This window comes from Prinia subflava, chromosome 8 (assembly GCF_021018805.1).
Source record: "Prinia subflava isolate CZ2003 ecotype Zambia chromosome 8, Cam_Psub_1.2, whole genome shotgun sequence".
In the NCBI taxonomy this organism is placed as follows: Eukaryota; Metazoa; Chordata; class Aves; order Passeriformes; family Cisticolidae; genus Prinia; species Prinia subflava.
The window spans coordinates 29,273,245-29,300,397 of record NC_086254.1 but is presented as its reverse complement, the minus strand read 5'-3'; the positions used below and the strand labels follow the sequence as shown (position 1 = coordinate 29,300,397).

At 63.3% G+C, this 27,153-nt stretch overlaps 4 protein-coding genes across 10 annotated transcripts; 1 reads left to right on the top strand and 3 right to left on the bottom strand.

Annotated features, from left to right (window-relative positions):
• Positions 1 to 3,027: 3,027 nt before the first annotated feature.
• Positions 3,028 to 4,541, bottom strand: SRXN1 (sulfiredoxin 1). Its single transcript, XM_063404442.1, has 3 exons — positions 4,244 to 4,541; positions 3,808 to 4,076; positions 3,028 to 3,374 (listed from the first exon to the last, which is right to left on the bottom strand). The coding sequence occupies exons 1-2, from the start codon at positions 4,502 to 4,504 to the stop codon at positions 3,873 to 3,875; spliced, it is 465 nt and encodes a 154-aa protein (XP_063260512.1). The 5' UTR covers positions 4,505 to 4,541; the 3' UTR covers positions 3,028 to 3,374; positions 3,808 to 3,872.
• Positions 4,542 to 5,641: 1,100 nt separating this feature from the next.
• SCRT2 (scratch family transcriptional repressor 2) lies at positions 5,642 to 14,640 on the bottom strand. 2 transcript variants are annotated; one of them, XM_063404439.1, is made up of 2 exons: positions 10,790 to 10,989; positions 5,642 to 8,642 (listed from the first exon to the last, which is right to left on the bottom strand). In XM_063404439.1, exons 1-2 carry the CDS (start codon positions 10,911 to 10,913, stop codon positions 7,936 to 7,938), a joined length of 831 nt encoding a protein of 276 aa, XP_063260509.1. In that variant the 5' UTR covers positions 10,914 to 10,989; the 3' UTR covers positions 5,642 to 7,935. The 2 variants fall into 2 exon arrangements, with proteins under 2 accessions (XP_063260509.1, XP_063260508.1); XM_063404438.1 differs by lacking the exon at positions 10,790 to 10,989 and adding an exon at positions 14,478 to 14,640 and having other exon boundaries at positions 5,643 to 8,642.
• SLC52A3 (solute carrier family 52 member 3) lies at positions 14,466 to 17,583 on the bottom strand. 4 transcript variants are annotated; one of them, XM_063404437.1, is made up of 4 exons: positions 17,364 to 17,583; positions 15,391 to 16,458; positions 15,014 to 15,137; positions 14,466 to 14,890 (listed from the first exon to the last, which is right to left on the bottom strand). In XM_063404437.1, exons 2-4 carry the CDS (start codon positions 16,413 to 16,415, stop codon positions 14,678 to 14,680), a joined length of 1,362 nt encoding a protein of 453 aa, XP_063260507.1. In that variant the 5' UTR covers positions 16,416 to 16,458; positions 17,364 to 17,583; the 3' UTR covers positions 14,466 to 14,677. The 4 variants fall into 4 exon arrangements, with proteins under 4 accessions (XP_063260507.1, XP_063260505.1, XP_063260504.1 ...); XM_063404435.1 differs by lacking the exon at positions 17,364 to 17,583 and adding an exon at positions 17,221 to 17,359; XM_063404434.1 differs by lacking the exon at positions 17,364 to 17,583 and adding an exon at positions 16,867 to 17,214.
• Positions 17,584 to 21,098: 3,515 nt separating this feature from the next.
• FAM110A (family with sequence similarity 110 member A) lies at positions 21,099 to 25,469 on the top strand. Of its 3 annotated transcripts, none has more exons than XM_063404431.1 (2): positions 21,099 to 21,394; positions 23,660 to 25,469. In XM_063404431.1, exon 2 carries the CDS (start codon positions 23,728 to 23,730, stop codon positions 24,727 to 24,729), a length of 1,002 nt encoding a protein of 333 aa, XP_063260501.1. In that variant the 5' UTR covers positions 21,099 to 21,394; positions 23,660 to 23,727; the 3' UTR covers positions 24,730 to 25,469. The 3 variants fall into 3 exon arrangements, with proteins under 3 accessions (XP_063260501.1, XP_063260500.1, XP_063260503.1); XM_063404430.1 differs by lacking the exon at positions 21,099 to 21,394 and adding an exon at positions 21,974 to 22,556; XM_063404433.1 differs by lacking the exon at positions 21,099 to 21,394 and adding an exon at positions 22,606 to 23,081.
• The last annotated feature ends 1,684 nt before the right edge of the window (positions 25,470 to 27,153 follow it).

Sequence of the window (27,153 nt, the reverse complement as noted above, 5' to 3'; positions counted from 1 at the left end):
TGGGGACAGCATACGTGTGCACACATGAGTGTGTGTGGGTGTAGCTGCACACATGTGTACATCCAAGCATGCATGTATGTGTACATTTGTGTGTGTGTGCACAGGGATATATGTGAGTGTGAGGGTGTGTGCACGTGTTTGTGCACTTGCACGTGGATGTGGATGTGTGCCTATGGGTGCCATGTAAACTCCAAATGCCACCACCTCCTGCTGCAGTGACATCCCCACGTTGGCACAGATGTGTGTACGTGTGACCACCGCCTCACCAGATGCTGCATACAGAAGGATGGATGGACAGAAGCTGTCATCCCTGACTGGGAGAACAGCAGGAGCCATGGGAAGCAGGGAATGGCCTAAGCATGGGGTTGCAGCACTGACCCCAGTCCAACCAGGCATCCCCTGCTTGGCGGGCATTGTGGGGTCAGGCTGCTGGGCACCCTGAGGGCTGGGTCTTGCCTCTGCTGCCAGGGAAATGCCCCCTGCCCCCACACCAGGGAGTGTTTATCTTCGAGGTGATACTTAAGTGTAAGAAAATAAACAGGGAGCAGATGGGGCAGGGGCCAGAGCTGCCCCCGGCCCCATGGGATCACTCCAGCCCTGCTGGGAAAACACCACGGCCGGCGAGGCAAATGGATTCCAGACCTGCATCACTGCTGGAACATGTGGCCACCAGGACACTGGGCCTGACCCTATTGAGCCCTGGTGAAGGAGTGCTGGACTGATGCATTCAACCCCACCTCATCCCATCCCACTATATCCCATCAATTCCATCCCAACCCACCCTGTCCTATCATATCCCATCCCGTCCTGTCCCATCCCATCTCATCCCATCCCACTGAGCGCCCCAAGTCCACAGCCCCTGACCAGACCTTGGCACTGGGGGATGTCCAGGACTGGCTTCTCTGCCTATGGCTGCCCAATTTCTGGGTGCTTCGGCCAGCATGCAGACCCCCACAAAAGGGGGTGAGGCCAGTGAGGCCACAGGCCTGGGAGCTGCCCCATCCCAAATGCACAGTCCTGTCCAGCTGGGCACACACGGCCTCCAAGTCCAGCTGCCTCCTGCCCGATGCTCAGCCTGGTGAGGCAGAAGTCTCATCCCAGGGGAGTCTATCCCTGCTCCCCAACACCGGGAGATCAGAGATGGCAGATCTGGGAGCACCTGGGGCACCCTGGGTGGGGAGGAGCAGTGAGTCCCATAGGGGGGATATATGAAACATTTGGGGGAACAGGAGAGTTCCTGGAGCAAGGCTGTATCAGGGTGACCTGGTGGGTCCCCAGGCAGTGTGAGAAGCACCAGGCCCCCTCCCCCTCAGGCTGTACCTGAGGGCTGGGGCTGCTGGTCTGGAAGGCATTACACGCCTGTCGCGCGGGGAAGTCTGTCCCAGTTCCGGAGCTGGGACCTCCCCCCTACCCGGCCTGAGCTGGGGGGAGCCCACAAAACGCCTTTGTTCCTGCCCTGGAACGAATGAATTGGAGGCAGCCGGATCAGCTGTCAGCCGGCGACACCAGAGACCCGCGGGTCAGGCAGAGGGAAGGGGGACAGGTGGAGGACGATAGATGGAGGAAAAGCAGGGCTCTGGAGAGACCCATTCCTGTGCCTGCCAGGGAGTTGTGGCACCAGCAGCCTCAGCTGGGGTCCAGCTCCCACTGCCCACACCATGCCAGCCCCATGGATGCACCGGTCAGCCCTGGAGATGCTCACAGCACCTTGGACACTGCTCCAGGTCCTGGCTCCCAGCTGGTGCCAGGGAGGTTGGGAGTGATGTCAGGACACCCTGGGACTGGCACGGACCTTTGGCACTGTTTGCAGGGAATGATAAGCAGGAAAAGCAGATCCTGCACCAGGCTTTCCAAGTGGCTTTCAGGAAAAGCAGTTGCAGGATCTTGGCAGCCTCAATTCATTCCCACTTTGTGGAATTCCCAGTTCTGCTGAGCTGCCTCTTATCCAAGGGATGAGGGGCACAAGCTTGTGAGAATGGGGCAGAGTTCACGTGAGATCCCCAGCAGTGGGGGCACATAGGATATGGGCAGACATCGGTCCCTGCCATGGGACACCCGTTTAGGGGCACTCTGGAAATGTCCACATTGCCACAGGAGCTGCCGCAGGAGCTGCTACCTCCTCCCTCCACCCCCCGCTCTCTAACAAGAGGAAACTTTTTAGCACGCCACAATTCTTAGGAGAAATTTATGGCCCATCAGGGACCCGCAGGCCAGGGCTGCTCTCCGTGAGTGCTTGCAGGGCTTCCTCCCGGCACACCGCTCCTTTCATGTGGCACATGCAGCTCTGCTGTGCTGGAGTCTCCCTCCGCTCCCCTCCCCTCATCCAGCACCCCCAGCCCACCCAGCTCTTCCTCCCCAGTGGATCCTGCGGAAACGTGGAGGCAGCGGTAAACTGTTCCCTGTTTGATGGCAGCACTGCCAGCTCCTGCCATGCAAACTACCCGGCCGTGCCCTCCTCTCCCAGCCCGTTTCTGCCCTGGGGGAACAGCATCCGTTCAGAGAGGAGCAAGGCTGATGGGGCAGAAGTGTCCGGCCGCAGTTCCTGTCCCAGTCCTGCTGACTCACGGCGTGGTGAGTGAGTCAGTGGCCTTTCCCCTCCCTGGATGGAGGCTATCGACTTAGAGGGATGCTGGGATGCCCAGGGGATGCTCGAGGCGTTTTCTCCAGGCTGCACGTGGGGTGACGACGTGATGCCTGCAGAAAAGCCAGCATCCCCGCATGGTAGGACCACATCTGTCCCCACAGCTGGGCCAGAGCTGACCCTGAATTCAGCTCCATGGCAGGGCAGGCTGGCAGATCATTGTCCTGTCACAGCATCCATCCTCCAGCACAGCATCCACCTCCCAACACAGCATCCATTCCCTCACAGAACATCCATCCCCTTGCAAAGCATCTGTCCTTGTTCTGTGTGCCCACAGCCACTGCTCATGCTGGTGCCAGGCCGCCATGCTGTGCCATGCTGCGCCGTGCTGGACCACTGCATTCCTGCTCCCAACCTCAGCACCCTCTAGCACCATGCCAGGGAGCTGCAGGGATTTTGACCATCTTTATTCCACGTGCAGCAGCGGCTGTCCCCACCATAGGATTTTGGAGATGTTCCCCACAGAGACTGGGACGACAGGTGAGCCCAGAGTTGCTGAGGGAGGGCTGGGGACAGGCCATGCCCGGTCGGCGGTGTCTCTTCCCTGTGTCCCGATTCCGTTGTGTCCCAGTTCGCCTGTACCCCTTCCCGGTTCAGCTGTGCCCCGAATGAGCTGTGACTTGTCCCAGTTCCGGTGTGCTCCGGTTCAGCCATTCCCGCTTGAGCCGTGCCCCGGTTAAGCCCGTTCCATCCCGGTTCAGCTATTCCCGGTTGAGCCGTGCCCCGGTTTAGCCTGTTCCATCACGGTTCAGCTATTCCCGATTGCGCTGTGCCCCGGTTCATCCCACCCCAACCGGTCCATCCCGTCCCGGTCCATCCCGTCTCGGTCCATCCCGTCCCGGTCCATCCCGTGCCGGTCCATCCCGTCCCGGTCCATCCCGTCCCGGTCCATCCCGGTCCGTCCCGCTCCGCGCGGGCTCTCCGGGCGGCGCAGCGCGGCACAACAGCGCCACCTGCCGGCCCCGCCGGGCACCTCCCGGTACCGGTGAGAGCCCGACCCATCCCGGTTGCAGGGACCCCGGGGAACCTCCAAGTCTGGGGGACCCTGACCCCTCCCGGCTGCAGGGACCCCTGGGACCCTCCAAGTCTGGGAGACCCTGATCTCATCCCGGCTGCAGGGACCCCGGGGACCCTCCAAGTCTGGGGGACCCCGAGCACATCCTCACCCGGGGCTCACGGGTCGGAACCAACAGGGACAGAGGGGGCTGCTGCGCATCCCCGGGGTGCTGGGCTAGCGCAGGTGAGGCGTGGAGGAGCCGAGGTAGGTACGGAGGTCGCTGAGGGTGGAGGGGATGATCTTGGCGGGGATGGTCTCCCGGCGGAGTGCCTGGTGGGCAGCAAAGCGGTGGCAGCCCCCGAAGGAGTAGAAATAATCGCCGCCCTCACTGCCTTTGATCCAGAGCACGTCGATGGGGGGCACCCGCTCGGGATCCTCCTGGGAAAGGGGAGAGACATCCAAGAGCAACACACCCCGGCACTCCCAACCTGCCCTGACACCCCCGACCTGACTGTGCCAGAGTTCGGGTGCTGTCAGCTTCCCCCGCAGAGCCTTTTGAGTGGGTGCAGGAGCGGCTGCCTCTGCATCCCGGGGGCTGTGCTCACCTGCAGGGTCTTCATCAGGCTCTGCACCTTTCCCGGCTCCAGCTGTGCCGGGATGGGCCGGATGAGGACCCGCATGGGCACGTTGTGCACGGCCGAGATGTGCTGTGTATGGATGCTCCTGTCTTCGGCCTCGGCCATGGCTGTGGCTGCCGGCCGGCCTTGGCCTTCCTCTGTCCTGCTCAGCCGAGCCCTCCGCTCTGCCCCGAGCAGTGCAGCGCCCAGCCGGGCCCCTTTGCTTCCTCCTGGCCCAGCCATCGTCATCGGCACGGCCGCCGCCCCACGGTTTTGCAGAGTCACAGTGCAAGGGGCAGGACAGACTTCCGGGCCGGGTGCCAGAGCCGGCTGGCCCGCTGCCTGCTCCGAGAGCCTGCGGTCAGGGCTGCCCTCGGCTCCTCCCTCCCGTGGGACGCCCCCGGGCACTCGGCAGCTGAGCCCTCCACCATGTGTGCTGGGGGTCCCTATCCTGCCCCCTGGGGGTCTCGGGTCCCACCTGGCCGTGCCGGGGCACTGAGGATCATCCTGCAACTGAGAGTTGTCCCCACCTGCCTGGCTGTACAAGGAACGCGTCCCCAGCCCAGAGCCCCCTCCCTGCTGCGCTGGCACCCGTGGAGTCCACGGCAAGGAAGATGAGGCATGAAACAACTGCAGAGCTGAGCACTGATGCTCCACGGCTGGGCAGGCACTGAAGAACTTCAGCCCTGAGTCTTTCTAGGTCATTTCTTCAGACCAGTGTTCCAAATGGGGAGAGGCTCCTGGAAAGAACTGGGTCTCCCACCCCTCTGGCTGCTGCAACCAGGACACACTGAATCCACAGCAGGGACACGATGACAGTGGATGGCTGCTCCCAGTGCCCTCATCCTGGCTCCCTGGTGTCATGGAGGGTCCCCAACCCCTCAGACTGGGGCTTCTCAGCTGAGCTGACTCAGAAGTATGCAGATGATAGTCAGGGATGGGTTTGTGAGGCTCTGGAATTAGTTTTTTGCGAGGTGTATCTGGTAATGACTTTGCGGGTGAAAGATTGCACTGATGTCACTGGGAGCCCAGGGCTCAGCTACGTCTTTGCTGACAAGCTGGATGCTAAAAATAATTTGCCTTCTCCCATTGGCACCCACATCTGGGAATGGATGAGGAAAGGGGGTGGGGAGCAGGAATGCCTATCTGCCCCTGAGAGCAGTGGGTTGCTGCCACTTGAGAGTTCAAGTAAAATTTGCCCACAGAATCCTCCCCATCCAGCGCAGCGGCGCCCCGGGGGTGTGTGAGCATTACCAGCGCCCTCCCCGGGCTGCCCGCCGGGCTCTGCACCCGCTGCCGGGATTTCACACGCCGCTTTACTTCCAGGTCAGCGCTCTGCCGCGCTCACAGCCCCCGGCGCTCGCAGGAGCAGGGTGGCATCGTAATCCCTCCTTGTCACGGTAGGGGTTTGTCTGGCTGCTGCCCACTGGCTGAAGGGCTGGTAGGGCTACGTGGGCAGTGTGGGATTCTCCGGGTGCCTCAGCCACCCGTTCCTAACAGGCTGCCAGGACATCACCCCTCTATTTGGGGCAGTTCTCTCCACGATGCTCCAGCCCAGGAGTGGGCACAGGGCACCGTGGGATGGGCAGGCTGGCAGCTCGCGTGCCGCCACCCGCCACCGCCAGAACAAATCCCCCAAGACACATGGTTAGTGGCAGAAATCCCTTTTATATCCCTGAATTGCATTACAAGTAATACTGCGGGTGGCCGGATCTCAGTAGACTTGTCATACTGGGGCTGGCGAGTACAAAACCTGGCAGAAAAAATCTATCATGCACGGAAAATTATTGCTGTAGTATCTGCTATTTACAGGAGAGAGGGGCAGCGGCGCAGTGCTCCAAGCCTGCCGGCCTCAGGACACCGTGCTCCGCGGCACGGCGCCGGCATCGTGGGGAAAACCCGGTGGGGTGCCCGCGTGGCCAGGGTGATGCTCATCCCCTCTGTGGGGTGTGGACATGTGGTCACCGTGCCACGGCAGTGAGGACCATGACAGGGACATCCCCACTCAACCCGTGACCAACACAGGCACCGAGGCAGCGGGAGGAAGACGGTGCAGGGTGGAAGACGGCGCAGGAAGACGGTGTGGGGGTGCGCGAGTGCGGCCCCGAGGGGTGCCGGGCTGAGTCCCGAAATGCTGGGGACCGGCACACGGTGATGGGGCTGTGGCAGCTCGCGGCCCGAGGTAGGAAGCGGAGGCGTGGGTCGGGTCCCGCTCCGGAATGCTGCGCTTGCTCCGGAGCCGGTGCGGGGGCGCTCCGCCGGGAGGTTGCATAGAGTGGCTGGTTTGTCCCCACTGGGCTGGCGCGGGGCACGGAGCAAAGCAGGAGCCCGTGGCAGCAAGGAAGACAAAGGAGAAGGGCTTTGCCTTAGGGGGAGGCTTGCAGGACATGGAGCCTGGGCTGCCGGGCCAGCTCGTGCCCTCCTGCCTCCGTGCCCGTCCCACGGGGGTCCACTCTCGGGGTCCTGTCCCCGTCCGTGTCACCGTGGCTGTGTCCTGGGCACGGCAGCTCTGCTGCAGCTCTGCCACCTCCTGCGAGCCAGCGCTGGCATGGCCCGGCCAGTCTTGACAAATAAATAGTGAAAAGCATAAGTTATAAATAATATAAATAAGAACATTTAAATAGACTCACCCAAACTTTACAGCTACTCTGACCCCCTCCTCCTGAGTGCAGGTGGGGGGCAATGGCGAGGGAGCCGGGAGCCGGCTGGAGAAGGGGCTGGGGACACATGGGGGGTTGGCTGGGGGTTTGGGTACTACCTGCCCCAGGGCTGGGTCTCCAGCCCAGCTGCCAGCCCAGCCCTTTGCATGGTGAGGGGGGCTGCACCTGCCTGGGGGGGCTATTCCCCATCACCGTGGCAGGGGACAGTTGTGCCTGGCCAAGCTGTGGGCTAGGAGCCAAAGGAGGACGCGTCCTGTGGATCTCTGCTGGAAGCCCCTTGGCTCTTCCCCTGGCTCTTCCCCTGACTCCAGGGCTGTGGATCTGCAGTGCCAGGGTGAACAGTGTACCATGGGGCAGAGGGGCAGCAGGGTGCCTGTGTGGTGGGCTGCAGGGATCCCAGGCTCCAGGAGTGACTGGCAGCCCTGCCCTCTGTCAGCTTCAGTGGCCATCAGTCCTGCTGAGCTGGCAGTAACACCAGCCCATGGTCTCATCAAGATTAGGGTCAAGGGGAGGGTTTGCTCCTAGTGGGGAGCAAAAAAGTGTCTTTTCTCCCCTGGGATCCCCCAGGAAGAGAAACAGCAGCTCTAAATAAATAATAGTAATAAATTAAATAAATAGAGGTGAAAGTCACAAGCTAGGGGAGGAAAGTCTCTCCTGGGTCTGGAAGAGGTCCCCAGGTGAGTCCCCCGCAGAGAGACCTGCCTGGCTGCGGGGGGGCTCTGGGACCCAGGGAAAGGAGCTGGGTCCCACAGTGCGGGACCCCCTTCCCAGGGAGCAGACAGGGAATGAGTCTGGGGGATGTGTCCTCCAGCCTCAGCACAGCAACAAACCAGCTGGCTGCAGCTGCAGGAGTGCTGGCACAGGGACTGGGACCAGGATGGGATAGGGATGGGGATGGGGATGCAGACAGGGTGGGATGAATAGGGGAATAGGGGTGGGTATGGGATGAGACGGGGACGGGGATGGGGATTGGGTAGAAGGATGAGATTGGGAATGGGGATGTGCCACAGGGTTGGGGGGCTAGTTCCCTATTGCACAGCTGTGTTCGGAGCCCTTGAAGCAGGCGGACTCGTAGTGCTTGTTGAGGTACGACTTGAGGGCGAAGGTCTTCTCACACTGCTTGCACTTGTAGTGCTTGAAGGCGGAGTGGGTCTGCATGTGGGCGCGCAGGTTGGAGCGGTCGGCGAAGGCCTTGCCGCAGTGGGAGCAGCCGAACGGCTTCTCCCCGGTGTGGGAGCGCATGTGGCCCTGCAGCAGCCAGGGCCGGCTGAAGGCTTTGCCGCACACGTCGCACTTGTGCTTGAGGTTGTGGGTGAGGACGTGCATGGCCAGGGCGGGCATGGAGACGTACGCCTTCCCGCAGGTGGGGCACTTCCTCGCCATCTTGCTGTCCAGGCTGCGGTGGGTCTGCTTGTGCCGGCTGAGGTTGGAGGAGGTGGCGTAGGTCTTGCCGCACTCGGGGCAGGAGTGACGGTGGCTGCCACGGCGCTGGCTCTCGCTGCGCCGGCGGGACCGCCCGTCCGTGATGAAGAAGGCATCCATGGAGTAGCTGTCTGTCACTGCCGCCTCCCCATTGAAGTAGCGGGCGGAAAAGCTGGACTGGGGGCTCTCGGGATCGCTGTACTCCTCGTGGCCGGGTGCGTAGGCTGGGTCTGGTGGCGGTGGTGGCAGGCCTTGCTTCTTGTCAGTGTCGTAGCCGGCTGGCGCCAGGCAGTGCTGGAGGTACCCTGTGGGGACAACACAGTGGGGTCATTGTCCCTCCAGAGCAGCCTCTCCAAGGACAGGAAAAAAACACAAGCTAAAATTTCCCACAAGAGGTGCAGAACCAGGGTTGTTCCCCCTTAAACTGGCTCATGTCCCTGCTGAGCCACTGAGCACCAGAGCTGCATTGTCCTGCCCTGGCTCCTGTCTGCATCTGTCAGCACGATGGGTCCCATCCCGTAGGGCTGCCTGGGATGGGAACTGGGGATGGAGCTGCAGAATGTCCAGCTGCGCCTGCCCCGGCTGCGGGCAGCCCCCGGGGGCCATTAGCTGCCAGACAGCTGTCAGTGCCGGGAGCTCATTGTTCACCGGGGCCATACCGGTAATGAGCTATGCTCCATGGGCAGCCGGGATGAGGGGAATGAGGCTGCTCCAGGTTCCCTTTCCTCAGCAAAGGGGCTGGGAGAGCCCCCCACCTCTCTGCTGTCCCTGCAGGGCCTATTCTCTGTGGATAGGACAGCACCAGGGCAGCAACACCAGGGTAGCAGCACCACGTCCCTGACCTCCTGCCAAACTGAGCGACCCACAGCCCCCCAGGTGTGGAGCCAGGCTCAGATACCACTCCACTGGCATCACACGCATGTGACATTGGTGCAAGTCTGCTTGTGACACTGCTTTGTACCTGGGACTCCCAACCTGTGTCAGAGTGGGTACTGCGCTGGCATCCCAGTCCCTCTGTGCTGTCACACAAAGGTCACTGCAGGAGCAGCAGTGCAGTTCCCTCCCCACGAGGCCAGCAATCCTGAGGATGCACAGGCACCCCAAGACCCCCAAATTGGTCCCAGCAATCCCCTGCCTTGTGCACATTGGTCCTTGTAAGCAGCTTCAGAGGCCTCATCCCCACTGACAGTGACAGAGTGACTATCGGGGGCCTGGGATCAGTGCACATCTGGGCTGACCCATGCACACCGTGGGGCAGCAGAGACATCCCAGCACAGCGGCAGCCGAGCATCCCCTAAATCCACACACCCTCTGGCAGCACCCATGGCACCCCTTGGCAAGCAACTGCTGCCAAATGTCCCGTGGGGGACAAGGGTGTCTGCTGTGGGGAGGGGGCTGTGTGACAGGGGCAGAGCCGGGCCCCCCCATCCCCCGCGCCGTGCTGACAGCGCGGGCTGTGCAGAAAGCGCTCTGCTCAGCAATTTCTCACGCTGCCTCCGAGCATGCAGCAAGGTTATTTCCAGGAGAGCAGCGTCGGCAGCTTCTGCCCAGCTGCAGCACATCCCTCCCCCACCGGCTCCTGGTTGATGAGGGGGAGCAGAGGACCCCCAGGCCAGACAGGCTGCGCACCCGGCCCCTGGCAGGGAAAGCCCACCAAGGGCTGGGGAGCACTAGGAAAGCGGGGACAAGTGCCGCAGCGGCCGGGCGATGTTAGCTTGTACGTGGCTGGATCAGGCCCATTCCCGCATCCAGCTCCGTTTCCCAACCCACGAGCAGCCAGGACTGCCCAGCTATGCAACAGACCCCCCGACCCACGGCCGGCCCCTCTTTCTGGACAGGTGCCTGGGCTGCCCCGTTGTGCCAGCCCGGGGAACTCCGAGCCCACCCCAGCGCTCCCCCGCAGGACGGGATTCCAAGGACCACGGCCACCCCCAGTCCAGGCTTTGCACCTCTCCCGCTGCTGGGGGTACCCCCTATTCTCCCTTCCCGCTCCCCGTGCCCCGGAGGGCTCCGGGCCCCCCCGCGCTCCCAGGGGGGCTCGGGGCACCGCTGCGAACAATGAAACACTCCGGCACGGCGAGGCTGCCGCCCCCCGCCGCCCCCGCAGACCGGTTGCTTCTTACCCCCTCAACTTGTCGTGGGAGGGAGCCCACCTCGGTGCCCCACGGCCGGGGGGGACTCGGGGCTGCCCACGGGGCTACCGCTGTCACGCAGGGGATGTTTCCCCACGGACCAACTTCGGCAGCGGCCGGTGGCCCAGGAGCCAGGGACAAGGCGACGACGAGGGATGACACACCGCACCCCGCACCCCTCGCCCGCCGCGGGACACAACGCGGGGACCCCCTCCCCGTCCTGCCCTGCGTCCCCCCCCGTGTCTCCCTCCCAGTGCCCCGCCGGGCGCACAGACAATAGAGGCGGGGGGGCCCCTCCGGACCCCCGGCCCCGCACTCACCATCGCCGGCGGCGGGGCCGGGCAGCGTGTAGGGGGGCTCCAGGGGGGCGTAGGGGGGCGCGGGGGCCCCGGCGGCCGGGAACGCCTCCGCTTTCAGCTTCTTCACCAGGAAGGAGCGGGGCATGGCGGGGCCGGGCAGCGCTGGACACCTCCGGTACCGGCACCACCACCGGCCCCGGCCCCCGCACCGGCCCCGGCCCCCCCCGCCCCGGCCCCGGCCCCGGCGCTCGGCCCCGGCGGTGCGCACGGAGAGGCGCGGGGAGGCGAGTGCGAGGGGCGGGGAGGCGGCAGGGCGGCGAGGAGGAGGAGGAGGAGGAAGAGAAGGAGGTGGGGAAGAGGGGGGGGAGGAGGAGGAGGAAGGCAGGCGGTCGGGGGGGAGGGGGCCGCTTCGCCTGGCCGCGCCCGGAGCCCCCCCAGAGCCCCCCGAGCTGCCGGCAGCGCGGGGTGCCCCGGGCATCACGACACTGTGGGGTTCTTGGTCCCTCCCCCTGGTTCCTCCCCCCACCCCGGCCACGGACAATGGGGACACAGGGGGACGGGGGGAGACGGGGGGGGGGGCACATGCCTCTGCCTCCCGTCGCCTTTGTCTCCCTGCCGCCAGTCCCCGGGGCCAGGGAAGGACGGGTCTGCCGAGCGGGACTCCTCATCCCCATCCCTGTCCCCATTCCTGTCTCCTGTACCCTGTCCCTTGTCTTGTCTCCATCCCTGTCCCCGTCCCTGCTTCTTGTCCCTTTCTCCTTTCCTTGTCCTTGCTCCCTGTTCCTATCCCTGTTCCCGGTTCCCATTCCCATCCATCTTCCCTGTTCTAATCTCTGTCCACAGTCCCCTTCCACTGACCCCTTTCTCTTCCCCTTCTCCCCCTCTACCTTTTTCTCTGTCCTCAACCCTTTCCCCTCTTCCTTTCTCTCATCTCTGTCCCACCTCTATCTTGTCCCCATCCCTGCTCACTGTTCCCATCCCTCGTTTCCCACCTTCTCTCCCCTTCCTATGTCCCTGTCCCACTTGCAGTCCCCAGGAAGCACCGTGACCTTCGGAGCCACAACAATAGCCGGGCTCGTGGCAGTTCATTGTTCCCGGGCAGAGCCCCCACTCTTACTCCCCCCTCTTCTCATTGGAGCCCCCACTCCCCCTCCTCTCTGCGCTCCGCTGCAGGCAGCTGGTGGTCCGGGGCTGCCTTTCCCTGCAGTTGTGCCATCTGAGGGCCAGTGGGTGACACGGGGACCTGAGTGGCAGCTGGCTGTGCTCTCCCTGAGCCTTGTGCAATGCCGAGAGTGTTGCAGCACTTCAGAAGGATGATTTCTCTGCTGTCACCACAGGCAGAGCGCTGGCACGGGGCAGCCCTGGACACACTAGTCCCTCTGGCCAGGGATGTGGCACCAGGTCTGAGGACCAAAAGCAGAATCCCCACAGGCAGCACCATGGGCCTGCCTGCTGCATCTCAACCATGTCTGCTCCTTCAGTCATGCCCTGAGCCACATCTGGAGCCAGCCCTGCATCGCAGTGCTCGTGCTCACTGCTTTGTGTGGTACTCCACAGCCCAGGGCATCCCACACTATCCTGTAGCCCAGGGCATCTCACAGCCCACATCATTCCACAGCCTAGAGCACCTCACAGGTCAGAGCATCCCACAGCATCCCACAGCATCTGATATCCCACAGTATCCTACAGCTAAGTATATCCCAGAGGTCACAGCATCCCCCATCCCAGAGCATCCCATATCTACAGCACTCCACATCCTACAGGATCCCGGGGCTGCTCCCCACGTGGGCTGAGGTCTCTCCACTTGCTCCCGCAGTGCCTGGCCAGGGGTTGCTGGCAGCACCACGAGCTCCATCTGTCCCTGCAGCACTGCCCTGACGTCAAGGCTCTGCCAAGTTCAAGGTCACCTCTCCCGCAGGGCTGCGGCCCCGAGGGGACATTGCCTGCTGGGCTGCTCGCGGCATCCCACACACACACTGGGCTCCCGGCCTCCGCTCCCTGATTTATTTATCCGTGCGTGTGCCGGTTCTCTCCTGGAAGGCACGTTTGCAGAACGGGCGATTACTTACGCCCTAGTTGGGCCTGCCTGCCCGCTGCCCGCCCGCTGCCCGCCCGCCCACTGCCCGCTGCCCGCCCGCCCGCTGCCTGCTGCCTGCCTGCCCGCTGCCCTGGGATTTTGTCTCTCTCCAGGCTGCGGTGTAATAAGGGAGGTAATTAAGTGTAAAAGGCAGGAGGAGGGAGGGCTGGGAGGGGGGAGCAGCCCCGGCTTCTTTCGGAGGCAGGGGACTGCGATAATGTATGGTAATAACCGCAGCCAGCCCTGCCGAGCTGATAGCGCTGACGGCAGCGCCTGGGCCCCCCCAAACCTGCCCCCGCCACTGTGGGGAGGGGGAGCAGCACCAGAAGAAAGGCTCAGCCTTCCTCCACCGGGTTTGTGCCTTCCTGAGCAGCTGTATGGAAATAATTCCCATCGGAGGCAATTGTTTCCCCGACAAGAGGGAGGGGGCTGCGGGGGTACTGTGGGTGAGGGGTTTTGGGGGCTCCCAAGGGGAGGATCGTCCTCTTGAGGGGCAGGAGGAGAGAGGTCAGGTCCCTACTCCAGCTTCCAGTCTACCCACAAGGGACATATCCTGCTACTGGAATGAGACAAGCTGCCCTGCGGTGCCCCCACATCTCCCACTGGTCCTCAGCTCCCCCATCCTCCATGGATCCTGGACAGGGGCTATGGGGTCAGCTAGGATCTGCCAGAGGATGCCCAGTAGTGCCAGGAGGCAGAGCCCTCACTCTCCTCTCTGCTGCCTCAGCTGCAGGACCCCCACCACTGCCAGCTTGGGGGGCTGCTGGCCATTAGGTATTCCAATCTCGTCCTTCCCAGAAGCGCCCGGGTCGCAGCCGGAGCCCCGAAGTGGCTCCAATCCGTGGTCTGGTGCTGCCGCCGGCGCAGGGAGCAGATGCCAGACAAAGGGCCGGGGACAAAGGCCCGGCTGCCTCGTGCCCCAGGGAAGGGGCGCAGGCGCGTGCAGGGCACGGGTGCTGTCCCATCCCGGGGCTGCTGCTGCCCTGACCTCCTGTGTCTGCCATGCCCCTGGCTGGCATGGCTGGGGCACAGCGGGCCAACCCTGGCACTGGTGCTGTGCCACCCCTGCCTTGGGCACTGTGCCCGCACTGCTTGGGTGCAAGGCTCTGCTGTGGCCCCTCTCCAGCTCTGCCCATCTCAAGGTGCAGCGGGGCTGAAATGGGGTGCAGGGGGGGCAGAGGGCTATGGGGAGGGAGCAGAAAGCATGCATGGGACCACAGCAGAGGGTGCCAAATATCACACATTGCTCCAGTCCCACTGTGCCTCAGTTTCCCCAGCTGCTATTGGGAGCCTTGTGAATGTTCCATGTTCCATGTTCCCCCACCATCCCCCTCCCCATGGCTGCCTTTGTCCCCACTCCCCCCAGCTGGCTGCAAACCCCCTGTCTGGGGGCAGCTGCCACAGTACAGGGCCAGGAACAACACCGGTGCTGCCGGGTGCAGCTGAGGCTGTGCCCACCCACAGAGCCCAGGGGGGCTTTAGGGCACGATGCCAAATGGTTCCAGATTCCCCAGGTGAAGAGACAGGACATGGCCCAAGTTGAGAGGTACCCAGGTGAGGGGCATTGGCACAGACAGCCCCCTCAACATGGGGGGTGTAGGGAGTAGGGAGGCAGAGGGCTGAGTAAAACACCTTCTATTGCTTCCATATGATGGGACCACTCTGTGCCCAGGCTGGGGACAAAACCCTGGAGGTGCTGCTCCCTGGCAGAGCCCATCAGAGAGCTGTGTCTGCAGCCATTCCGGTCCCAGTGCTGCTTCCCAGCCAGCCAGCCTCGCTGATTTTGGGAGTTCATCCTGCCAAGCGTGGTAATCTCAGGGTGTCCACCCCACTCATGCTGGGCACTGCAGGCTGCAGTAGTCAGCAGATTTGAAAAGGCCATAGATGTTGACAAGGGGGAACATGAGCAGTGCCCCGAGGAGGGAGCCCAGCTGCTCCAGCACCCCGTACCACACCAGCGCGCTGTGGCTGCGGCTCCGCAGGATCACCCCGGCCATCACCTTCATGTAGGAGAGCGTCCCGGTGAACAGCACCCAGGAGAGGACCTGGTGGCACAGGTGGAAAAGTGGTCAGGGCCAGGGGTTCCCCAATGTGGGGACATCGTGGTGAGGTCAGGTCCAGGTGTGGCGTCAAAGACCTCCCTGAGTGAGAGGGACACCATGACTTACGATGATGGCATCGCCCCACTGGGACTGCTGGAGGAGTGGGCAGGGACTCATCACCGCGATGGCCATGTTGTAGGCACCAAAGCCTGTCCCTGCCATGGTGAGGATGACCATCAGGGTCAGGGACCTGCAGGGGACATGTGAGTGTCACTGGAGAACACTGCCTGACCCTGGTGAGCAGCACAGGCACGCAGCACATTCCAGCTCCTTGCTGGCTCCATCCTCCTTTCCTCGGGTGTCCGTGCTGCCAGGGCATGGGCACCCCACAGGCCTTCTCCCACCCAGTGCCTACACCCCCAACCCTCGCAAAGTAGGGGCCACTCTTGGGGCAGAAACCCCTGGTGTGACCTTGCTGCAGCCCCCAGGGCAGCACAACTCACCTGCTGGGCAAGAACATGGCCAAGACACAGGCGAGCGGGTTGGCCACGGAGCTGAGTGTGGCTGCCAGGTGGTAGGTGGTGTGTCCGTAGGGCAGGCAGGAGTAGGACTGCACGGATGGCAGGACTCCGTTTGTCAGGGCGCTCACCCAGGTGATGAGGAGGTAGATGAGGGTGAGCTGGGTTAGGGAGTAGGACACCTTCTGTGGCAGGATGTCCGCAGGTCCCTTGGGATCCTTTGGGCATGAGCAGCCTCTGCTCAGCTGCAAGTCAGCTCCCTCATCAAGGATCTGGTCAAATGAGCTCAGCACAATGTTGCTGGGAAAGAGGTGCTGCTGAGAGAGCTCCCACACCTTGGGCTGCCGGGTGAGGAAGAAGAAGGCCAGCAAGCAGATCAGCATCATTGCAGTCATGAGCAAGAAAAAGATGAGGGTGGAGAAGACGGGTGGGAGGTAGCGGGTCTCCAGCTGGAAGTGGGTGTCCACGGTCTCGTTGCCAGTGGTGATGTTGCCCTCGTAGCTGACATTGGTGCAGCTGGAGATACCAGAGCCCTGGCCAAGGGCAATGAGAGCAGGGATCAGCCCACTTAGCCCTTCGCCTATGAAGAAGGTGTTGGTGTACTGGGGCTCCAACTGCATCATGAAGGGCAGGAAGGTGACAGAGGACGTGCAATCCACCAGGGCGAGGAAGAAGGTAAGGATTAGGAAGGGGATGCTGTGGGACGTCCCGGCAATGACAGACGTGTGGCTCCAGAGGAAAGCCAGGAGCAAGCAGGCCATGACACCCACGGACACGATTGCATAGATAACAGCCACTTCCTTCAGCAAGCCGGGCCGAAAGCGATTCATGAGGGTGACAAAGAGTGGTCCCACGTTGGCCATCTGGATGATGATGGTGATGTAGGAGGGGAGGTACCACTGCTCTGGCAGCACTGTCACCAGCAGGGGCAACTCCACCCACAGCCCATTGATGGCCACCCAGGAGCCCATGCCAAAGGCACAGGCCAGAAGGTGGGTGAGCAGGGCCATGGCTCAGGGCTGGGTGCCTGGGCCTGGGAGCGATGCTGCTGTGCTGTGGGGAGAGACTTTGATGAGTGCTGAGGCAAGATCTGACCTTACCAGATCCTGACCCTGTCCTCCCATGACCGCTGCCTGCGTTGGCAGAACAGCTTCCCTCCTACGTGCTGTGAGGGTGTGGGACCCACAGCCCAACCCAGCCCCACTTTGCCCTCCGCAAACCCTGTGGACCCCTCTGCCCCCTTCAAATGATGACACCGTGTCCTCCTGCCCTGGGTGTGGATCCTGATGAGCTTCACCTGGTCTCATCCCAGAGGGCTGGGGCTTGGCAGCAGCAGATGCCATACCCAGGAGGGCATTGAACCTGTGCCAACTCACGTTGCAGCTCCGTGCAGCCTGGAACGGCTCAGCACAGCCCATCAGGGCTCGGCACAGCCGGCTGCAGGGTGAAGGGGGCTCTCACCTGGGGGCTGAGCGGCCTGGGCAGCTGCTCTGCTGGGAACGGGCGCCTCGTACCTCCCACTGCATCTGCAGGGCAGGACGGCGCAGCGCCCGTCCCCTCCCGGGCAGGACCCGCGCGATCCCGTCACGCTCCGGTGGCCGCGGGAGGCAGGCCCCGGCAGCCCGACCTGCAGCCCAGCCTCTGCTCGTACCAGCCAGCTGAGTCACCAGGGATCCGGACACATCCCCTGCCCGCTCCCATCCCGCTGCTGGGAAGAACTCTCAGGTCCCGTGTCCCCACGTTCCACGCCCCGCGGTCCCGCAGAGCCGTCTCCAGCCCTCTCGGGGGCCGTTGAGGCCGCCAGAGCAAACTCACGTCTCACGGGGCTGAGCCTGGCGAGCACAATGACCCACACATGGCCCCGGCTCCGCGGGAGGCATCGGGCTTAGAGCAGGAGCCAGGAAGGAAACGAGCTCCGGTCTGACCGGTCCCTCGGCAACCTCCCAAGGGTAACTCACTGCGCTTTGAGGAACCGGCAGCACCACGCGGGCGGGAGCCAGTCCGGGCTGCCGGAGCAGTGACGTGACTCGGGCGCGTCACCACCTCCGGATGCGGACGGGTGATAGCCTGGCCCTGCTCTGCTCTTCGTCTTGGTCCCAGCTGGCAGAGTCCCCAGCTCAGGGGGGTTATTATTCTTGGCAGTGTCCTGGACTTTGTCCTCGTCCCCGCCTAATCTGCGTCCCACCTATCACAGACTCCTCTTGCAGGTGCAGGTGTCACCTGGTGACGGTTCCTGTCCCCATCAGGATCTCTGCGGGGTCGCGGGCTGGCATGGGGCTCTGGGGAACCTCCGAATGTGGCAGCTGTCTCACCTCGGGACGCTGCGGGGACCAAGCCGTGAGCCAGCGGATAAATAATTTGCACCGGCCGGGAGGTGACACGGGTGAGGAGACAGACCCCCGGTCACCTCCAGCAGGAAGCCCCCCTCTCCCATCCCAGGACCCACCGCCCCAGATGCCTCATGGCAGCTCTTCCCCCAGCACCCACCGGGTGTCGCTGGGAGAGCGGGCTGCAGCCCTGCAAAACTGGGGCTGCCTTACTTCTCCCGTCCCTTCCCTGCCTGCTTCCCTGCGCTACCTGTCTGCAGCGCCCGTACCTGTCCCTGTCCCTCCGGGGGACTACAGTTTGCTCCTCCAGCCTGCCCTGCGCCTGTGGGAGCACCCACGGCAGGCAGGACCGCTGGGTGTAGTGGGGACAAGGGTGTCTCTTGTCCCCGGGGCTGCAGGGACGCTGGGTCACAGTGGCGGGGGCATGGTCACAGTTTGAGGTACTGCTGTGATTTAATCCCAGCAGGCAGCTCAGCCCCCCTCAGCTGCTCACTCACAGACACACACCCGGTGGGATGGGGTACAAAATGGGAAAAGATAAAATGGTAAAAGGGACTAAACTAACAGATTGAAATAAAATCTGTTTGATAGGAAAAGAAGAATATATAGTCCAGGGTATCCGGGGCAGGGGTGGGAGGAAGAGGGGCAGAGCTGTCCCATGCACGTCCCTTCCTGATTTTTGTGCACCCCCAGTGCTCTCACTTGCTGATGGGGCAGCGGGAGGAGCAGAAAAGTCCTTGGAGCTCTGTGAGCATGGCTCAGCCACGCTCAGACACTCCTGGGTTATCAGCACTGCTTTCAGCACAACTCCAAAACAGTCCTGCACCAGCTGCTATGTACAAAATGACCTCTATCCCAGTCAAACCAGTCCAGGACCCCAGGGGGCCTGGAAGGTGGGGAATGGGTCCAAGGTGCTGGGTAAACCAGGCGCAGGGAGCTTGGAGCAGGCGTGGGGCAGCTGAGGTCATTGTGTATCCATGGGTGTGGGGACAGGGAGGGGACGGCGATTGTCCTGTGTTTAATTTGTCGGCACAAAGAGGCGGCTCAGGCAGCCGTGAGAGCCTTCCCAAGCACGAATGGCTACGGGGCAGAGGCAGTTTGAGGAGGTGCTGGGTGTGGGACCCCCGTGTTGTCCCTTCACGCTACTCACCCAAACCCACCCGACGCGTGCTGCCTGCCCTGCCCGTGCCTCCTCCGCCCCCTGCCCGCCCCGCAGCTGAACTCCCAGCCCCCGGCCCCTCGCCCCTCTGCACCCCCGGCAGATGCGAGGGAAGGCCCCGGAGCAGATGGCAACATTTGGTAGCCGAGTGGCCCCTGCCTGCGGGACTTTGCCGGGCTGTGATGACCATCCCTCCAGGAAGCCCCCTCCTCACCCAGCCAGGGCCGGGGATCCCATCCCAGCTGCAGCCAGCGCATGCCAGGGTGTGCAGTGAGGATCCCCAGGGTGGGCACACTGCCCATGCCACGGGGGTGACAGGGTGGCAGGAGGGCATGGAAAAATCAGCAGCCCAGAAAAGCAGGGGTCTGTCCTTGAGCTCAGCCCTAGTGAGACCCATCCCCTAAAACCTTCTTCCATGTGTGAGCAGAGAGGATGGTCTGCCTGGGCAGAGGGTGGCTACTGCTCCATTGCTGGGGGACCCCCTCACTCCAGGGCCTACTGGCCACCCTATTTGAGAGGGTATGACCCCCAGACTTGGGGACCTGCTGGCGGGTCTCAGTCTCGACCCTGGCAGCCCCAGCCCTATTTGCATTCCATTTCCATGTGAAAGGAGCAGGTCAAGTTGAAAGTGGAAAGGCTGGTGGGGGGGCAGCCGGGAAGGGGCCGCTGCCAGAGGTGAGACCCCAACAAAAGGGCCGGATCCCCAGGGCCCAGTGCTCGCCTGGCCATGGGCTGCGGCCACGGCCCCACGGCAGCCGCCATCTGCGGGTCTGTGCCGCCGCCATCACCGGCCAGACAAAGGCCTCGTGCCCAGCATGTCCCCATCTGTCACCTCCCTGCCTCCTGGATCCCTGAGCAGAGACCGAGTGTGAACATCCAGGTGCAGGCAGCATCATTCCCTCTGTCCACAGGGAATGAGTGCCTCCCCATTCTGTCCCCATGTTCCTTCTGGAGCAGCTCTGTAGATCTCTTGCTAGGGAAACTGAGGCAGGACAGGTGGTGGCCTATCCTGGGTCAGGGCACGGCAAGGGGCTGGCATAAAACACTAGGAGTTAACAGCCAAGATGAAGGGATTGGGGACCTCTCAGCTCTGGAGGTGCCCACACTGAGCCCCAGCCCTGTGGCTTGGCAGGTGTTGCCAGGCACCCGTAGCTGCCTCCACCCATCACTTACAGGGAGGGAATTGGCCGCTGAGTGTGTTTTCTACTCGTTGGCAGCTTAATTTAGCATCCAGGAGGCCCTGGCAGTGGCACGAGGGTGTCTGTAGAAGGTGAGAGCAAAGGCACTGCCAGTGCCTGATTGTCCCTCTGTTCACAAACACCATCCACATGTTCCTGTGTTCCTGGAGCAGCGGTGGGAATGCTGCCCCGGGTGCTGGGGGAGCATTCCTGCAGGAGGCTGCCCTCCCGGAGCATGTCCCGGGATGCTCCCGGGGAGGGTGAGGCTTGGGGCGCTGCCTGGATCCAACGCCCTGCTCCAACGGGCCAGACGTGCCCGAGCAGCTCCTGCAGCCTCCTGCCCGCACCCGCACAGCCTCGGCACTGGAGGGACGCAGCCTGCGGGCTCTGCCCTCGCCTACCAACTGGGATTTTCCAGCTGAGCCCGTTGTGTGAATCTGGGCTCAGGGCAGCCCTCTGGCTTCCAGACTGTGTGCTTCCCTTGGCCCTTCTCCCTCCACCAGCTCCTTGTCTTGCTCCAGGAGCTGTTTGAACAATGCAGAGCAGTAATTAAGCTCCATAGCATGAGCCCAATGCTCGATCCCTCTGTGCAGAGCTGAACGGAGATGCCTGTACCGTGGGGCAGGAGCCACCCTGGGGCTGCGTTCAGGCCAGCAGGTCCAGGTTGCTGCAGGCTCGGTGACCCTCTTCCAGTCTGTCACCTCCCTTCCTACTACCCAATTTATTTTTCTACATTTTGGAGTTTATTGCTGCTGGGGTGCATGGAGGAAACAAGGTGAGATTTCGAAATCAGAGCAGGCTCTGCCAAGTAGTGATATGAGGGAATCTGGGTGCCCACAGGAAGGCTGAGAATCTCCCCTGCGTCCCTGAAGCCCTAACCCAGCACCAAGATCCTCTGCCCACAGCGAGCAGTGACATCCAGAAGCGTTTTGGCTTTGTCACTTTGAGCACCTCGGGCTGTGTGTGCCTCCAGGGTGCCCAGCTGGCACCGTGAGCTGAACCAGCACCTGGGACGTCACCAGGCAGCGTCACACTGCGTAACACAGCCTGGCATGGAGGAATGCCCTGTGGTTTCCATCCCATGTGAGCGCTGAGCTGCCTCGGAGGGCGTCCTCGCCCGGCGCTGACTCAGCGGCAGCCGCCGTGCGCAGAACCGCTCCAGCACGCTCCAGCTGCCGCCAGCGGGGACACCGGGACGGCGGGGCTGGGGAGCTGAAGGTTTGGGGGCGTCAGGACACCGTCGGGACGCTCTCGGAAAGAGAGCAGGGAGAAGTGCGGCAGCTGCTCCGTGCTGAGGAGGCTCCCGTGCCGCAGGGCCGATCCAGGTGGGTGGCAGAGGTGGTGCTGGTCCCGTGCTGGTGCAGTGCCAGCAGAATGGGGCTGGGTGGGGCAATGAAGGGGTCACAACCCCTCTGGAGCAGCTCCTCCAGGCAGGAGGTGACCTGGGGTGCCATGTGAGCCAGGCTAGACTGCCCACCCCTAGAGGAAGAGGAGCTGGGGCCACACTGGGCAATGCCCAGAGCTCGATCCCCACACTCCAGCTGGGTTGGGGGCATGGGATTATGCTGCCGTGTTTTTGGGGCTGTTCAGAGGGCGGCTCCGCTTGGTTCAGCTTGGCTCGGTGCAGCCCAGCTCGGCGTGGCCGTGCCAGCACAGTGGCTCAGCGCCGCAGGAATGTGGAGCAGCAGGTCATGCCCGGCCGGCTGTCCGTGCTGGGGAGGGGACACCATGCCGGCCACTGGCGGCTGTGCTGGGGCTCCTGTGTCCTTGTCCCTGCACTTTGATAGCCACCTCCTCTGTGGCTTGGCTGAGTGTGTGGGACAAGGCTGAGCTCCAGTGCATGACATGGGGACATTTTCCTGCTTTGTCTTGCCTGGGGGACAATTTTGCACCCTTGTGCTGAACCGGGGAGCCCTCCCTGTGCTGGGCACAGGTACAAGGGTAGTGAAGCTGGCCATTGGCACAGGGGCTGGGCAGCACTGGACTCAAGGAGTCAGGCAGAGGGGTGCAGAAAGCTGCTCCAGGGAAGAGACAGGAGGATCTGTGCCGGTGCTGGGACCGTTCCCAGCTGTCACCACGTCTGGCCGCCCCCCTGCAGACATTTTCCAGGTCAGGAGGCAGCATGTCCCCCCAGGCAGGGGATGAGGACGGGGAGAGGGGCAGCCGGCCTCCCCCATGGCCACTCGTCTGTCACAGCATGTCAGGGGGGTGCACGGTGTGCTATGCAGGGATCCTGCTGAGGTCCAGATTCGGGGGAATCTGGACCCCGTGGGCTGCCTGGGGGTGCAGACATGGCTCAGCTGTGGCTCAGGGTGCTGGGGCTGGCTCCTGCCGCCGGCGGTCAGTGCTGGGACAGGCGCTGGGCTGCTCCCAGGAAGTTTGAGCGCGCAGGTGAGCGCTGACGGTGGCAGCTGCCTGCTCGGGGCTGCCGCGGGAGCGAGTGAGGCCACAGCACCCCGGCCCCCACCCTGCCCACCGCTGCACCCGGTGAGTGCTGGGGCTTGCTGTCACATCCTCGGGCTCGTCGGTGCCCCAAATCGGGACCCTCAGGAGGAATCTTAGAGCAGCTTGGGAAAGGGGTTGGGGGAAGGGGTCTGACCCACGTATCCTTCTGTGTGCCCTGCCACTGCTGAGCCCCTCTGGGTATTGGGGCTACTCTGGGTGTATCCACCTCTGGTCAGGGGGCTGCAGAAGAGTGTGGAGCTGTTTTGGGTGCCCTGCCCCCCTTTTCTCTGTGGGCGGGCTGGTGCCTCTGCGCGGCCGTTGTGGCGGCTGCGCTTGTTGGGGCTGGCAGGGACCCAAGGACCCGGGGTGCACAGGGCCTCTCGCTGCCCCGGGCAGCCCGCGGCCGGGGAAGCACGAGTGGAAACCCCCGTGTGCTCCACGTACTTTCCAAGAAGCTCCAGGATAAGAGCAGGGAGCCTGGGAGCAGCCCCGGAGCTTGCGAGAGGGCTGAGAGCTGAGGGAACAGCAGGGGGAGTGGAGAACCGAATCCACCAGCTCGGCAGGGTGGTAGGTGATGGAACCCTGGGCATGGGGGATGCACACCTGGGAGAGGGCAGTGCACCCCTGGGCGTGGGTGATGCCAGGGTGTAGACGAGGCAATCCATGCTTCCCTGGGAGTGGGGAATGCACGCCTGGATGAAGGGAATGCCCCCCGGGTGTGGGCGCTGCACCCCTGAGCACGGACCATGGGCACATGCAATGCACCCCTTGATGCGGGGGATGCACCCCGGCACCTGCGCCTTGGGCAGAGCATCAGTGAGGGGTGCTCGGCTCCCTCCGCCCCACTCTCTCCCCAGGGTGCTCCTCTCCGGGACCGGGGCGCCCTCCCCGGCGGCGCCATTGGTCCCGGTGCGGTTTGAAGCAGGCGTGCGGCGCGGATTGGCCGGGGGACTTGTCGGGGAGGCTCGGCGGCGGCGGAGGCGTGGTGACCGCCTTCAAATAGGCAGCCCGGAGCCGGGGGCGCAGCGAGTGCGGTACCGCACAGCCCGGGCTGTCTTTGTCTGCCGTGGGGCCGGGGCGCGGGCAGGGGCAGCGTCGCCGCCGCTCTCCCTCCGGCCCCGCTCTCACTCCGGCCCCTCTTGCAGCCGACGGCACCTGAGCCCCTCGCTGCCCGTGGCGGCCGCCCACCCGTGTCCCGGTGCCGGCACGGAGGATGCCCGTCGAGGCGCTGCAAGCCGGTGACACCATGAAGGGGGTGACGGTGACGGCGCCCTTCACCTCGGCCATGCCCGTCCGGATCCTCCGCAAAGGGCCCGCGTATTTTCGGCGGCACGCCGAGCCGGGGGCCGGGAAGCCCAGCGCAGTGGAGAGGCTGGAGGCCGACAAGGCCAAGTACGTGAAGAGCCAGAAGGTCGCCAGCACCAAGCAGGAGCCGGTGAAGCCACTGCTGCTCAAGCAGCCCCTCTTCACCCCCGGGGTGCGCCGGGCTGTGCTCACCCCCAGCCGCAGGGCACCCCCGGGGCCACGCCGCGCCGATGCTGCCAGCCCGAAGACCTCCCTTGATCTGGAGATCCTCAACAACCTCATCAACCTCTGTGACAGCCCCTTCCCTAAGGCGGAGAGCCCGCTGGGCAGGGAGTGCAGGTGGCGGGCAGAAGCACCAGCGTTGGAGGGGGCTGTCAAGCCACCAGAGAGCCCGGCCACCACCAAGCCCCCCGGCAGTGTGGCCGTGCGGAGGGTGGACGTCCGTCCCTGTGGAGCTCCCCGGAGCCCAGTGACACCGCTGCCTGCATCCCCCATCCCTGGTGGGCCTCCTGTGACCCCATCCCGGAGCTCACCCGCCCGGCCCGAGAGCGCCCGCCGGCAGCCACTGCTGCACCGCTCCAAGTCGGACCTGAGCGATCGGCTCTCGCGGGCCACCGCCGACCTGGAGCGCTTCTTCAACTACTGCGGCCTTGACCCCGAGGAGATGCAGGACATGGGGGCCGAGCGCTTCGCCCGCGCCAGCTCGGACATCGTGTCCCTCAAGTTCCACAGCGTGAGCACGGCCAGCTCGGAGGGCGGCTGCTCGCCACCCAGTGCTGCCACGCCGGAGGGGCGGCCGGTGGAGCGCGTGCCCTACGGCATCTCCGTCATCGAGCGCAACGCCCGTGTCATCAAGTGGCTCTACGGGCTGCGCCAGGCCAGGGAGCCCCAGCAGGTCTCCGATGTGTAGCAGTGCCGTGGTGGGCTCTGGGGATGGGTTGCTCATAAGAGGGCAGTGCTGGATGGGGACAATGCACAGGCTGTGCCCTGGGAGGAGCAGGGACCTCTTGGTGGTGATGGCACTCTTAAACTCAGCCCTGCTGTGCCACAGCATCACTGGCCTGGTGTGGTCAGTGTGCCAGCATTGGAGAGTCAGGTCCTTGCCAGCCCCTGGGAAGGCAAAGGACACGTGTCCCTGGGTGTGTGGCTGGTCCTCAACACCCACAGGGCCTCACATGTGGCTGCCCTGCCTGCACTGCTGGCAGCTCCTGCCTGTCCTGCTCCTCACCAGCACCCCAGGGTGCAGTGCAAGGGGCTGGTTCCCCCCTGCATGGAGCAGGGACACTGCACTGGTGAAGGAGCTGCCCCCTTGCAGCCCCCATGGAAGGGATCCCACTGCCTGGAGTGGTGGCCACATCCTGGTGGATGGTCCCATCTTATTGCTGAAGAAAAGCCTGGTGTTTGAGGGGTGAGGGGGAAGCCTGACCCCCTGCTTCAAGCTGCCCAGGGCTGTGTGTCTGCGTGTGTGAGTGTCTGTGGGTGCCTGTGTTCCCCTCCCCAGCTGCCAGTGGGCACGAAGTCCCCCCGACCATGCTGGGCCTGGTATTTATGAAGACTACAGTTCCTCTTTTCTACTCTTTTCCATATGTTTGATCTGTAAATAATAATTATTGTAATGCAGCCAGTTTTATTAAATGCCTGTGTTTTGGAGGCTGTGTGTTGTCTCTTGGGGTGGTAGAGGTTGGGATGGGACAGGGACTCTTGAGGTGCCTGTAGCTCTGCAGGGCTGTGGGTGCTGTGTGGATGGGTGCTGGAAGGGAGTCATGGGTTCCACACTGCAGTGTGCCAGCGCGGGGCCCGGCGGGCACGGCACGGCGGCGGTTGGATCTGGCAGGTCCCGGCAAAGCCCCAGCTGTTGGGATTCCCCTCTGTGCCATGCACCTCCCCTGCCTCCTTCCCTCACTCCCGCAAAACTTGGCCAGCTCCTGGCTCTCCAAGAACTGGGAGATGGGGGCGGCAGTAGCAGAGACCTCCCAGGTGGGCTGGGATGAAAGCTGGCACAGGGAGTGCTTTGAAGATGAAAAGCGCCCATGTGTTCACCCAGGGCAGCCTTGCATGGCACCACAGCCCTCCCAGCACCTCAGTGCCACCTGTGCCCTGCGCTCCCCGTGCTGCTGATGGTTCCCATGCAGGCAGGTGTCTGCTGGGGAAGGTGACATCAAAGCCACCAGCCAGCACCTGCACCCAGGGACCCTACCTGGACCTTGGGCCTGCCACTGCCTCCCTTCAGTGCCAGCCCCCTTGGCAGCTGCTGGCCAAGGCAGCACCGTGGGCCCCTTAACTGGGGCTTCCATCCAGTGCTTGGGGTCCCCAGAAAAGCTGTCATAAAGAAGAATTTACCACCCCAGACTGATTCTTGCCCTGTTGTGTGCTCACCCAGATCCCCTGTTTGGGGTGCAGGATCCGTCTGGCTCCTGCTGGGGTATTGTCAGGTCCAGCTGCCGGGAATGTGGAGGGCAGGATGTGGTGTCAGGACATGGTGACAGGACACAGTGACAGGACATGGGGATGGCATCTGGCTGTGAGTCAGGCTGATGAAGTGCTCTGGGGAGGACACGCACACCCAGGGGATCCCTAATGATGGCACATGGGACACTGGATGCCTCCCCAAGGAAAACACCCTGGAAACCAGAGGGTGACAGGGACTCTGGGTACTCACTTGGGGACAGGCTTTGCCCTTGGGGAAATCTCTGAGGGAATCAGATCCTTGCTGGTGGCTGGGACCGGCTGTCCTGCCAGATTCCTCAGCATGGTGTGTCCCAGGGCTTGGTCTAAATTTGTTGCTATTGCTAAGGAGAAGGGGGGTGGTGCCCACCAGTCCCCAGCCAGGCAAGGGCTGAGCAGCCACATGTCCCTCAGGTGCTGTCAGTCCTTGGTGTGGCTCCAGTGTCCCATGCCCTGCATGAATGGGACCTGACATGGCCATCCAAAGCCCTGTGTGCTCATGTGTGCATGCATGATCCTGTGCATGCAGGATGTGTGCGTGTCTGTGTGCACACGTGTTTGTGAGCAGTATTTCGATGTGCACACACAGATGCACACACAGCAGCCTTGTTCCTGAACCAGGAGTCTCCATCTGACTCCCACCCATGGGACTGGCAGCATGAAACCCCAGCACAGACGTGTTCAGACACACATGTCCCCCCTAGAATGCCCCTCCCCCTCTGCCCTCCCCCTCCCCGTTGCATGTCCCCACTGGGGACAGCAGGACAGCCCCATGGTCCCTATCACTTTCCCTGGCAGCTGCTTCCCGGTGGCTCCGGTTTCGTGGGGAGCACAGCTGAGCCCATCAGTTATTTCCAGGGGGGAGGGACAGCCGGGGAAATGTCCATCA

Coding starts and splice junctions, on each gene's coding strand:
- SLC52A3 (XM_063404437.1), bottom strand. CDS start 16,415: ATGGCCCTGCTCACCCACCTTCTGGCCTGTGCCTTTGGCATGGGCTCC. Junction 15,138..15,390: donor GCCATGTTCTTGCCCAGCAG/GTGAGTTGTGCT, acceptor TGTCCCCTGCAG/GTCCCTGACCCTGATGGTCA. Junction 14,891..15,013: donor AGTGGGGCGATGCCATCATC/GTAAGTCATGGT, acceptor CTGTGCCACCAG/GTCCTCTCCTGGGTGCTGTT.
- FAM110A (XM_063404431.1), top strand. CDS start 23,728: ATGCCCGTCGAGGCGCTGCAAGCCGGTGACACCATGAAGGGGGTGACG.
- SCRT2 (XM_063404438.1), bottom strand. CDS start 14,640: ATGAACTCCCAAAATCAGCGAGGCTGGCTGGCTGGGAAGCAGCACTGG. Junction 8,643..14,477: donor TCATATGGAAGCAATAGAAG/GTGTTTTACTCA, acceptor TTGTCCCCACAG/GGTACCTCCAGCACTGCCTG.
- SRXN1 (XM_063404442.1), bottom strand. CDS start 4,504: ATGACGATGGCTGGGCCAGGAGGAAGCAAAGGGGCCCGGCTGGGCGCT. Junction 4,077..4,243: donor GCCTGATGAAGACCCTGCAG/GTGAGCACAGCC, acceptor CCCCTTTCCCAG/GAGGATCCCGAGCGGGTGCC.